Source organism: Fonsecaea pedrosoi (assembly GCF_000835455.1).
Source record: "Fonsecaea pedrosoi CBS 271.37 unplaced genomic scaffold supercont1.3, whole genome shotgun sequence".
Taxonomy (NCBI): Eukaryota; Fungi; Ascomycota; class Eurotiomycetes; order Chaetothyriales; family Herpotrichiellaceae; genus Fonsecaea; species Fonsecaea pedrosoi.
Window position 1 is genome coordinate 2,805,992 of NW_013550613.1, and position 12,435 is coordinate 2,818,426.

At 51.7% G+C, this 12,435-nt stretch overlaps 5 protein-coding genes across 5 annotated transcripts; 4 read left to right on the forward strand and 1 right to left on the reverse strand.

The window, feature by feature from the left end:
* Nucleotides 1-564: 564 nt before the first annotated feature.
* Z517_04937 (uncharacterized protein) lies at nucleotides 565-1,252 on the forward strand (the record flags this gene model as incomplete). Its single annotated transcript, XM_013430265.1, has 3 exons — nucleotides 565-587; nucleotides 644-804; nucleotides 861-1,252. 3 exons carry the CDS (start codon nucleotides 565-567, stop codon nucleotides 1,250-1,252), a joined length of 576 nt encoding a protein of 191 aa, XP_013285719.1.
* Nucleotides 1,253-2,362: 1,110 nt separating this feature from the next.
* On the forward strand, nucleotides 2,363-3,662 carry Z517_04938 (glyceraldehyde-3-phosphate dehydrogenase; the record flags this gene model as incomplete). The annotated part of the gene is made up of 6 exons (XM_013430266.1): nucleotides 2,363-2,410; nucleotides 2,462-2,475; nucleotides 2,545-2,608; nucleotides 2,664-3,348; nucleotides 3,398-3,568; nucleotides 3,628-3,662. The coding sequence occupies 6 exons, from the start codon at nucleotides 2,363-2,365 to the stop codon at nucleotides 3,660-3,662; spliced, it is 1,017 nt and encodes a 338-aa protein (XP_013285720.1).
* Nucleotides 3,663-4,502: 840 nt separating this feature from the next.
* On the forward strand, nucleotides 4,503-7,753 carry Z517_04939 (uncharacterized protein; the record flags this gene model as incomplete). Its single annotated transcript, XM_013430267.1, has 8 exons — nucleotides 4,503-5,401; nucleotides 5,458-5,471; nucleotides 5,525-5,663; nucleotides 5,721-6,172; nucleotides 6,253-6,364; nucleotides 6,419-6,466; nucleotides 6,526-6,589; nucleotides 6,692-7,753. 8 exons carry the CDS (start codon nucleotides 4,503-4,505, stop codon nucleotides 7,751-7,753), a joined length of 2,790 nt encoding a protein of 929 aa, XP_013285721.1.
* Nucleotides 7,754-8,497: 744 nt separating this feature from the next.
* On the reverse strand, nucleotides 8,498-9,586 carry Z517_04940 (uncharacterized protein; the record flags this gene model as incomplete). The annotated part of the gene is made up of 1 exon (XM_013430268.1): nucleotides 8,498-9,586. One exon carries the CDS (start codon nucleotides 9,584-9,586, stop codon nucleotides 8,498-8,500), a length of 1,089 nt encoding a protein of 362 aa, XP_013285722.1.
* A 1,734-nt stretch (nucleotides 9,587-11,320) lies between these two features.
* Nucleotides 11,321-12,379, forward strand: Z517_04941 (uncharacterized protein; the record flags this gene model as incomplete). Its single annotated transcript, XM_013430269.1, has 1 exon — nucleotides 11,321-12,379. One exon carries the CDS (start codon nucleotides 11,321-11,323, stop codon nucleotides 12,377-12,379), a length of 1,059 nt encoding a protein of 352 aa, XP_013285723.1.
* Nucleotides 12,380-12,435: the final 56 nt, after the last annotated feature.

Here is a 12,435-nt window from a genome sequence, read left to right on the forward strand (position 1 = left end):
TAAATCCTACGGCAAGGAAGGACGCTTGCTGAGCTGTACGGCGGCAGTTTCAGGACTGGATAAGAGAGATTGCTCTTCCCACTTCATATCCGTAGGTGTGGGATGAAGATCGGAGGTCGCAGGCTGGGACTCAAGCTCCAGCAATTTAGAGGCGCAGGACACATGGTTCGCATAAGAATCAAAACGAGATAATCTGTGCCTCTGTCTCGCTTGAGAGCACGAGGCTGAGATCATGGTCCAGAAATGCGGAGAGAGGGAGCGAGAACCTTGCACCAATGCAGTTTCTGCTCACGTGCCTGGTTACGTTGCGCCAGGCGCCAATTGATGTGGCGGCCTCCCGCCACCCACTTCATTTTCTTTCCCTCCAAGTCTCCAAATCGCTTGGCGGACGAAATTGCGATATAGCAATCTGTCCGTTTGGCACTACCTTGCGGGAAAGAGGTCCTCTCCCCCCCAAAAGTTTGAACTTCTTCCCTGATATCTTAGTTCCAAGAAGATTCGTGCCCGTGATCACTTCTTTCTTTTTCTCTCCTCGTATCTCATCGCCCCTACGGCCTTTCAACCATGAATTTCATGAATCCTCAAGTGTAAAGAATCTCCCGCCTAGTTTGGAGCCCGAGGCCCGTGACTGACCAGTTTGCAGCACCAACCTGGTGATCATCCTTGGGATGATGCAGGTCTCGAAGCGGATACCTTTTGATGACCCTCAAGTTCTGATGGGCGTACGGATCCTCTACGTCGTGTCTAACTTGGTCATCTTCGGCCTCTACTACTATATCGGCCTGAAGATCAAGGCGAAGCGAGGTGCGCAAAAGAGACGAGTGCCGTGAGGGGCATACAGGCTGATGATTATATGGCAGACCTCACGACCCTGAAATACGTCGAGCCTGCGCCCATGGGCTCTGGAGAAGAGCCCAAGCTTGTCACCACCACGATCCAAGAATATGATCAAACCCAGCTGTCGGCAGCTTACAAGGGCCAGTTGATGGGCATCGGCATGATGGCATTCATGCACTTGTACCTCAAATATACCAACCCACTCCTCATCCAGTCCATTATCCCCGTGAAGGGCGCACTGGAGTCGAACTTGATCAAAGTTCACGTCTTCGGCAAGCCTGCGGTGGGTGAACTGAAGAGGCCGTGGAAAGCATCTGGAGGCATGATGGGTATGGGACAGGGCGAGACAAAGAGTGACAAAGCTAGCATCGAAGCTGCTGAGCGCGCCGGTCGGGGCGGAGCGAAGGAAGAATAGTCGTATCAGTCTTGAGTCGGATAAAAACCATGGCGCGCCAACCGGACTGAGGGAATAGATACGGTTTTGGTTCTAGCAAAGACATTAGAACAGCAAATCAATGCTCACCGTCTGCAAAGATGTTTGGCGGCCATCCCTTGCGTATGCGCTGTTTTTGCGATTTCATGAATATGCCATTCCCAAGCCGATTTGCTAGACCCTGGGAAAATATTTTGAGTTGCTCTTGTAAGCATCCTGCTCGATAGGCCAGTGGGTGGCCAGTCTGGACGAAAAGAGCGCGGCTGCGACGGAGGGTTTCACGGATCAATAGGATGATCCGAAGCGAGTGCCGCATAACCAGTAGGGACAAGACAGGCGATTGGATAAAACAAGCTCTGTTTGAATGCTGCTGCTTTTTCTCCATCAGAGCAGGTATGTGATAATCAGCGGTGGGTTGACTCATGCCTGATGCATATGCCACTGGAGCCTTTCTTTCTGGAGACCCTGTGATGTGCTTGAACAGGGGGTAAGGAGGATAGACCATCTTATAAATATCGGGGACCGTAGAGGTTTGGGGGGATGGTGAAGGAGCACCAGCATCTACAGATACAGCACGCTACCCCAGAAAGGCGCCGTTTATTTATCGTTCCTCGGGCGAAAAGACAAGTGAGAATTATCAGGTACTTAGGTAAGTCATCGCAATCATTTTCGTTTTGTGGCCTTCGGAAGGCTCGAGACAGACCGGAAGACGGTCATTTGTCGTCGGCCAAGAAAACCCATGGTTTGGAGGGCAGCTTTGCCCCTCAACGTCAACATCTGCCCCACCATTCTTCTTCACCTATCGCTCAACTCACCACTTGGTCCTCGCAGGGACAACAAAAAGCTTTCCTCATCCTCCCGTCACACCACTTTGCTCTTTCTTCGAGTTATATCAAGTTGCTCTTTCGACGACCTTTTGAATCCGGACATCCGAATACTCCTTTAAATTTCATGTGAGTTGTCCGCAGTCCTCCCCTTCAAGTGCTTTTGCTTCCTGTCTCGTCTTCACTTCACCGGGAGCTCCCATTGAGATTGTTCCTATCAAGGCTGACTTAGCAAATTCTGTAGTAGTCTTCACATCTTGACGAGACCATGGCTACTCTTGTCGGAATCAACGGCTTTGGCCGCATTGGCAGAATTGTGAGTCGCAGCTAGCACTGTCCGTGGTCGAAATGGCTAACAGCAAGCTAGGTCTTCAGAAATGCGTGAGTGTCACACCAGCACTTTCATCGGACTCCGAAATCTCCCCTCTCTCTAACCATAGCACTTTCCAGTATCGAGCACGACGATGTCCATGTTGTCGCCGTCAACGACCCCTTCATTGAGCCCAAATACGCTGTACGTACCCTCCATTATCCTGCCAGATCTCGAAACCCTTGTTGACACCTCTCAGGCATACATGCTCAAGTATGACAGCACCCACGGTGTCTTCAAGGGAACAATTGAGGTCCAGGGAGATGCTTTGATTGTCAATGGCAAGAAAGTCACATTCTACATGAAGAGAGATCCGGCCGAGATCCCGTGGGCGGAGACTGGTGCTCATTACATTGTTGAGTCGACCGGTGTTTTCACGACCACAGAAAAGGCCTCTGCCCACTTGAAGGGTGGTGCGAAGAAGGTCGTCATCTCTGCTCCCTCGGCCGATGCTCCCATGTTCGTCATGGGTGTCAATCACGAATCATACAAGCCCGACATCCCCGTGATCTCCAATGCCTCCTGCACAACCAACTGCCTGGCACCTCTCGCCAAGGTCGTCAACGACAAGTTCGGCATGAAGGAAGGCCTTATGACCACCATTCACTCATACACCGCTACCCAGAAGACTGTTGACGGACCATCCGCCAAGGATTGGCGAGGAGGCCGCGCCGCTGCCCAAAACATCATCCCCAGCAGCACCGGTGCCGCCAAGGCTGTGGGCAAGGTCATTCCATCTCTCAATGGCAAGCTCACTGGCATGTCCATGCGTGTGCCTACCTCGAATGTGTCCGTGGTTGATCTCACTTGCGTCCTGGAAAAGCCAGCCTCGTACGATGAAATCAAGCAAGCTATCAAGGACGCCTGTGCTGGACCCCTCAAAGGTAAGACCAAATTTGAGACACTTTCGTTCAGCCCGTCTGACAAGATCAGGTATCATGGCATACTCCGAGGATGATCTCGTCTCCAGTGATTTGAACGGCGACACCCACTCTTCCATTTTCGATGCCAAGGCTGGTATCGCCCTCAACGACCACTTCGTCAAGCTCGTTTCCTGGTACGACAACGAGTGGGGATATTCCCGACGTGTCATCGACCTTTTGGGTGAGTGCCTTATCCGATCGGGAATATTCGGGACCTGGTAAACTGACATGGAAATCTAGCGTACATTGCCAAGGTCGATGCTGGCAAGGCTTAAAAGACGGGCCATAATACCACCAATCGTCTACAAAGACCAATAATTCCTTCCCAAACGAGGCTTCAGAAATCGAGGTTAGTGTTGCATGAGGTAAAAAGAAGATCAGGCGAAACACGGGACGAAGCGCAACATAGATCAAGTCTCATCTGGTGATATGCTTTGCTTTGAAGCTCCAATACGTATCCTTACTCCGACCTAGCTCAGATAGGAAAATGCGAGTCTCCCTGTATTGACAGCAAAAACCAAATTATCATCCTATGGATTGGCTCATTCTAAACGGTCTTTGAAAGAACATGCACGTGATCATGGCCTCCTGTTGTCGTCACGTGAGCCGCCTCTTGGCACTCCCTAGCCCGGTTTCGTTTGCAACGTTCCACCTCGAGATGTATTGATTGCCCCCAATAAAGGTGACGGGATCAACAAACAGCATCCATTGTCAATTAACATATCTTTCTGTGATCTACCGGCTTATTGTTCTTGCTGGAGGTTTCGTCACAGCTTGCGAAGCTCAAAATCCGAGAACAAAGTCGCTCGAGTGCCAGTACAGGTATGTGATTAGCTTGACGCTTCTAGCCAAGAGCGGCCGCTGTACTTGCATGTACCAAATCGCCATCATGTACAAAGGCCCCCCCTTGATATCACGTCGACTGGCATTCATAGCTGGTGTACTCGAGTGACTGACATCGCCTTAGCCTTTGCTCGGTCTAAAGAAGCTTGATCACCTTTCATTCACTGGCGTGGCATTTACAACCACTATGCAGCCTCTCTAACCAATCTCCTGCTTGCCTCTTAAAGTCAAGGCAGTTTTTACAATTTCACCGTCCACTCAAATCCCTCAGAATGGCTCATGTACCGCCACCGGGCCAGGAGGGATTTAATTCTTCGGTCGGCACACAGTTTCCCAACCCCGTTCCGCAGGTACAAAGGCCAGCCTTTCCGTCAGGTGATACATCTATGAGAGAGACACCTGACGTTTCGACGGAAATGGACAACCGCCTGAAAATCGACAGTCCATCGGACGAAGAGTCCGAAGACAGCTTGTTATCCGACACCTCTTCTGAAATCCATGAGCCTGTAGCACCAGCTAAGCGTGGTCTCCCGATTTCCAAGCTTCCGACTGGTCTATGTTATGATGAGCGCATGCGATATCATGCCGAAGTAGCAACGACGACCGGCGAAGGTGTGCATCCGGAAGATCCTAGACGGATATACTACATTTACAAGGAGCTTTGTGAAGCCGGATTGGTTGACGACAAGAAGCACCCTCCAGTGGTAGAAATGCCCCTGTATCGAATACCTGCCCGTGAAGCCACGGAGGCCGAGTGCCGTCTGGTCCATACGAAGGAGCAGTATGAACAAGTAAAAGGGACCGCGGGTAAGCCCCTCAACAATGACACACTTCGTCACTGGGAGCCCGAGCTAATGACCGGGGAATCCTTTGCAGTAATGACCGACGAAGAGCTTATTGATCTCTCGGATCGTCAAGACATGGATTCAATCTACTTTAATCAGCTATCCTTCTTCTCTGCCAAACTATCTGCAGGCGCGGCGATTGAGACATGTCGAGCGGTTATGTCACGGAAGGTAAAAAATGCCATCGCCGTTATCCGACCTCCAGGGCATCATGCAGAGATTGGGAGGCCCATGGGGTTCTGTCTCTTCAACAATGTCTGTATTGCTTCTAGGGTCTGCCAGAATGACTTTGGGGAACATTGCAGGAAAATCCTGGTCGTGGATTGGTCAGTTGTCCTCACCTCGTTGGATTGGAATACAGAGCTGACGCTGAAGACTTCAGGGATGTCCATCACGGTCAGCCAAGTTCGCACTCTTGAAACTTGCACGTTCAAGCTGACATGTTTCAGGCAATGGCTGTCAACAAGCTTTCTACGATGACCCCAACGTTCTCTACATATCCCTGCACGTACACATGAACGGGACGTTCTACCCTACAGGGAACGAGGGTGACATGTATCACTGTGGCGTTGGCGCTGGCGAGGGAAGGTAAGTCCATGAACTTGCTCCTCGGCCCTTGATGACCAACACTTACGACCGTGAAAGAAACGTCAATATTCCCTGGCCCACAAAAGGCATGGGCGATGGTGACTACATGTACGCGTTCCAGAACGTCGTCATGCCCATTGCGAACGAATTCGACCCGGATTTCGTCGTCGTTGCTGCAGGATTCGACGCCGCAGCTGGAGATGAGCTGGGTGGTTGTTTCGTCTCACCGCCCTGCTATGCACACATGACACACATGCTAATGTCCCTCGCTGGAGGGAGGATTGCTGTGTGCTTGGAAGGGGGTTACAACTTCCGTGCTATCTCAAAATCCGCCCTCGCGGTCACCCGCACCTTGATGGGTGAACCTCCTGATCGCCTGCAAGCTACGGCAGCCACACAGGACGCGGTGAACACCGTGGCCAAGGTTCGGAATGTCCAGTCGAAGTATTGGAGAAGTATCTATCCCAAGGACCACATCGGTGGAATATTTGGTGGAGAAAGATTGCACGGTAAGAGCTCGACTTTGGAGGCGCTTTCATTGCCCTTCGTTCACCCTCGTAACCAAGCTCACCCCCTCGGTCTTAACTAGACATCATTCGCCGGTATCAGGCCATGCACCTCTATGATAAATACAAGTTCACCCAGCTGTATATCTACCGCGATACAGTGTCAAAATCATTTGACCAGCAGGTCCTCGCGACGTGAGTCGCAGTCCCCGGGGCAGATCAGGAATGCCTTGCTGATATAAAGGACAGACCCAACTACGAGACCAAGAAAGCTTTGATGATCATATTCCATGACTCGTAAGTCCGAACGGCTCGCTGGACCGCCTCAAAAGGAAGGCTGACAAGATTTGCTGCAGACCTGATCTTCTCAGCGCCCACAATGGTCTTTCTGCGGTACAGAAGCCTCATGATACATGGCTTGTATGTGCCGGTTTCCTGTTGCTCCGTCTTCCTTTCCCTTCCTGCCCCTTCCCGGTTTCCTTCTCATGATTGACTATTTCAACCTGCTCACGCATGCAAAAGGTTGACGGCGCACAGTCGTACGTCCATTGGGCGGCTTTCCACGGCATGGGAGTCATAGACATCAACGTGCCCGAGTTCATCACCGTTTCCACCGACGACGATCCGAACACGAAGTCCGACTTTCTTTCCTCCACTCATCCACATGGATCGTCGAGAGATGTCGAATACGCTTCCACAACGACCGACCTTGCAAGAAAAGAAGGCGAGAAACTTGCCTTGTACATCTGGGAAAACTACGTCGAGCCATACGACTTTCCCTGGGGAATTATCCTGATGGGTGCAGGCCACGCATTTCACGCCATTGCGAAATTGGTGTCGGTGAACGACAACGTCTATCAAAACCTCGTGGGGATCGTGTGTTTCATCTCCACTGAGCCAATTCGCCCTATCAGCAATCCCGGCGGTAACCACTGGGTGAGTCAGTGGTATCGCAACAATTCACTGGTGGTTGTTAGTGGCAGGCACAGTCTGTGGAAGAAGGAGAAGGAAAGCGGGAGAGTGAGCAAGCGATATGGGCGGCTTGTGCGGAGTGACGCGGAGGGTCTGAATCAAATCATGATGCAACACCAGGAGGAGGTCTGTCAGTGGATGTTCGACAAGGTGAGCCAGCGCAAGGACGAGATGTCCGCCGAGGAAGAGGATGCCGAGGATGTCGAGGATGTCGAGGATGTCGAGGATGAGAATGCCATGGCCGTGGTCGGCGAGGATGTGGATGTGGAACGGAGAGAGAGGGAGAGTGATGGCGACACCATCGATGACCCTGGCGTGGTGGGGGCTGCCCGTGATGCACCACGCAGTGGATATGCCCAGTCTGGTGAAACTGGATACCTCCACAGTGCAAGCGGCGCAGGCAATGGTGAAGTACCCAGGGGATTTGCGAACAATACCTTCGCAGCAGCAGCAGAGACGATGACGACAGCACCGATGACGCTAGCAGTAGCAGGGGCGAGTGTCGGACCAGGGGCGAGGACAGGACCACCAGCCTCGTCGGCAGAGTACCCGCGCTCAACACCCTCTGGTGCCGGCGCCGGCGGAGACGTGTACATGACGACGGGGCCTTGATGACAACCACACCATCGTATCGGATCGGATCGGATCGTCTCATATCATATCGTCTGAGAGCGTCTGTCTATCTGTATTTCCATTTCCATCTCTCGACGGGGACCAAACGCACATGACGAACTTTGTTTATCTGTTTATCTGTTTATTTGTCTGTTCCGTATGTATGAATGCCCTCAGCTAGCCTGTAGACTCGATGTGACGTGGCGGCGGGAAATCATTCTACTGTTTTCCGGCGAGACAAACCACTCGTCTGTGTCTGTGCCTAGATCTGTACCATTGATTGACACGAATATGTGATTTCGATTCTCGCAATTTCATTGTCATATCAAATTGGAATTGCTGCTTTGCCGCCGCTGTTGGAATATGATTTCAGCATTGCTATCTATCTATCTGGGCCACACATCTGCTCCCACCCCCGCTCCCGGTTTCGATCTGTCTCCCAGATGTGTATGTGTATTTTTCCAAAACATTTTCAGCAAGCTCGTACCTAGGTAGGTAGTCAAGGGGAGGTAGTGTGAAAGCACAGTCACCGTCCCGTGCCGTCCGGACTCTCCAGCCACTGTGTTCTTCTCCAAGGGACTCGATCAATGCCAGGGATCGGGGACTTGTGTGAATCGAGGACCCCCAAAACCCCCGAAATCCTTTCCTTGGTCAATGTATTCCGCGAACGAAATCTTCACCGAAAGATGCTTGGAAACTCGGCTTCGACACAGGCCCAATGATCAAATCCATCATCAGGCCCTATCACCAACCGGGCCCCGTAGTATTGTCGTGTCCACGTTTGCTTGGTTGCCCACTGGACCATGTTGCCGAAACGGTGATTTGTGGAGGTCTGACATCTGGACCCGACATTTTTCCTGCTTTTCCGAGGGGGTGCTCGTTCAATGACTGGCGTGCGCGTCGGATTGGGTGCATGAACTCGTCGTCCTCGTCTTCGCCGCCACCGAGACTTTCCTGCGGCTTACCGACATTGTTGCACTCACCGTCGGGGGCTCCAACACTGTTGCGATCATTCTCAGTGTGCTCGGTGTTGTCTCTGTTTCCATCATCTTTGTCCCCTTTCTTCTCGCTAGACAACGCATTTTTGGCCGATTGGATTTGCTGCATCAGTTCTTGGAACTCGTCCGGAGTGACGCCCGTCATTCTGCTAAATATTTCGCTCTGAATGTCCCTAATCATGATTGAAGTCGCCTTTTTTTGTGCCGCTTTATCAATCTTATTCCCAAACTCACGGTTTTTCATAGCATGGATCGCCATAGCTGTGAGATCTGCGTCACTCATGTCCAGGATTTCCGCTTGGCGAGCCACTTTGGCGATTTCACCTTCTGAGGCATTTTTCAGCTCCTTCTCCAGCTGATCAATATCGGCCTGTTGGGCGCGGATATCTTCCTCTTTATGCTGGAGTTGCTCACTTAGCGAACTGATATCCTTCTGGTGCCAAGCAGCCTTCTCTTGTACCGAGATGTACTCGGCCTGAAGTTGCTTCATTTTCTTGTCAATCTCTTCGAGGACCTTCGTGTCTGCTGAGAGAGCCTGTTCTAGGCTCGTCAGACGATCGCGCAGCTTGGATTTGCATGTACGATCATCACCAAGACGCCTTCTCTTGTAACCCAATTTTTCGCGAAGCACTCCTTTCTCCTTGCTTCTCCTCTCAAGACGAGACTCGACATATTGTGCCCGTCGATCAGAAGCTGGTGCGTATTCTGATTCCAACCTAACGGATGTCATCGATGCGGTTCCCTCGGGGAAAGTGATTGAACTCAGCACAGAATTCAGTAGGCTCGCGGAAGAGGCGGTCCGCGTGGGGGACGAGGTTGTCAGAGTGTCGTGCATGGTGTCGTTCGCTCCACTTTTAGAGACCTTTGCTCAACAGAGGTGGATTGGATCAGGACCAGAGATGACAGTCTCGTCAGAGATTAAATTGTTGCTTCTATCGCTGGTGCCGCAAACATGTGTTGTCATCGACAAGACCGTGAAGTTGTGATGAAGTCAGAGACAGAAGTGAAGGGTGATGTTCTGGGTAAGCCGGAGTGCCGAAGGGAAGAATCGAGAGATATCTCAAAGCAAGATGAGGTTCCAGGACGCTGGAAAGATGGATAGCGGTGACGTTCTTTCTTTCATCAACGCAGGTGAGTATCGGAAGGTTGGACTAATGCTTTGGCAGGATGTGGATTTATAGCTGAAAACACTTCCACAGAGAAGCACACCTGAAATCCCTCTTTTGACCTGAGCCATGAACCAGCAATCTCAAAAGCGACAATATCTATCGTGATGCTGCCACGGCATCCCGCGGTATACTTATGCTACGCAAGTCATTGAGTGGCGCAGCACGCTGTGGTCTTGGTAGACTGTTCATGAGCATATTTACCGGACACGAGTCCATCTGTGTCGAGTTCCATCAAGATTCTCGGGGGAAGAGGCTTCTGCCTCACCACTCCCCAGTATGCACAATTGTGCCACATATATTTTGTCTCTCGCATTTCTTACCAGCAATTCGGATGAAGCCAACCGGTCCCTGACTACATGACTCATCAGTACACCATGTTTTCACACTTAAATGGGAGCTTTGAAATGATGACTGCACCTCGTAGAATCCTGAACTGAGAAAAACCCTCGAATGCGACAACGCAGGCGAAAGGTTTCACTTACCTCGAAGGCCAAATACCACAAAAGTGGGTGGGTGCCTTCGAGGCAGAGTTTTTGTTCATTCTCGAATTCTGGTGCTCGAGAACTTTGGTTCTGATACAAGTGAGCAGAAGGTGGATGGTTTGTGGGCAGCTTTAGTTGAGCGAATGCCTCACTTGGCGTATGATGGGTGCACCAACGACTCCGGATTGATAAGTCATCATATCGCCAAGCTGGATACCTTCAAGAGTATCCTGACCACTTTGCAGAAGTTCAGACTTCTTCTTCCTCAGGTTCTAGTGTCAATAGTGCCATACGTGCCGAGACCTAGAGCGATGTCCTAGACACAACGCGTGAGCATCTTTAGTCTGCCACTTGATAGAAGTAGAGATATGTTTTCACATGTCCCCATAGCAAGGCTGAACCGAGTATCTGGTCACGGACTTGGGGTCAGGACACTGCCTTGTAAGAACGAAGAAGGGACGTCGATGAAACAAACACGTCCATTTCGGAGACGAAGTTTATCCATCCCAAATTAATCACCTGCCAGCCTCGTGTCTGCAAGCGTTACTCGTCCTTTCTCTACCTCGTCCTCTTCTTCTGTGCAGGGCTGGAAAGGTCTGCATACCATAATGAACAGCCCACATCACACTTCTCCCCATCGCGTGCTTGTACATAAACAAGTTCAAAGTCTCTAGAAAGGTTGAGAAAGGCTGAACATGGGGGGGGGGGGGGGCAGGGTGGAGACAGTGACATCGGCTCTGGATCAATATTAGCCCGAAGCCTCGTTGACATTTACCTCTCGGGAATTGCTCTCCAAAAAATAATTACTTGCGTCCAAGTCTATATTCCCTCGACCGTCACATTTGCGCTGTCGGCTTGCTTATTCTATCCCTTTTCCTTGCAAAGTCGGAATATCGTGCGAACTCGCGGTGTTCAGCAATGCACCGGTCAATGGTGCGATGCACATCCTGCCGGGCGTCAATCCTCGAGGCCTTTACTTCTCTCGCTGGAATTTCGATCCCAGTCAAGGCCGTCGCCCCTTCGAGACTTTCTAAGCCGTTGGGCCAGTCACGCAGAAATTTTACTCGCTTTGCGCCTTTGCAACAGTCCGGCGTACAGAGCTCGTCGCAAACCCCGTCAGAAACTCAGGCGGAGTCGTCTTCGATACCGTGGTACCTTCAGATCGAAGATCCCACTCCGCCCGCGCCTATATCCCCCTTGCTCGCGCTGCAGGAAATCCCGCCCTTGCCACACGATCCACCCGCGATCCTCTCCCCTGTCCTCACGCACCTCTCGACCCAGATCGGGCTCGATAACCTCACGCTCCTAGACCTCCGGCGCCTCGACCCGCCGCCCGCGCTGGGCTCCAACCTGCTGATGATCATCGGCACTGCTCGGTCCGTCAAACATCTCAACGTCTCGGCCGATCGATTTTGTCGTTGGGTCAGGAAAGAGTACAAACTGAGACCGTACGCAGACGGACTGTTGGGGAGGAACGAATTGAAATTGAAGCTGAGGAGAAAGGCGAGGAAGATGAAGCTGGCGCAGAGCGTGGGGAACACGGTTGCCATGAAAGATGCCGACGACGGAATCACCACGGGGTGGATCTGCGTAAACATGGGCGCTGTCGACGACGCCGTCGTGCCAGAAATGCAAGAGGACGAAGATGGAGATCAGATGCGGACAGACGGTGCCGAGGGAGACGAACAACGTGTCTCTCCCGCGTCTACCGCCGCGCCAATGATGACAAGGAAAATGCAGGAGACGCTCGCCGAGGATGAAGAGGACGAATACCAGAATCCTGGAGACGACTACGTCGGTTTCGGCTCACGGTCCGACTCGCCACGTATTGTCGTCCAGATGTTCACCGAGGACAAGCGGGTCGAGATGGATTTGGAGGGGTTGTGGGACGTGCGAAATACCAGACGAGCACAGAGGGAGGAGAGAGCAAACGTCGAGGCCGAGGCTGCTGTGGGACGATTGCAGCACGAACAATAAAGAGGAGTCGGCGTCGGAGCTGCTTTTATCAGGACGCTACTGTACATTATATAAAC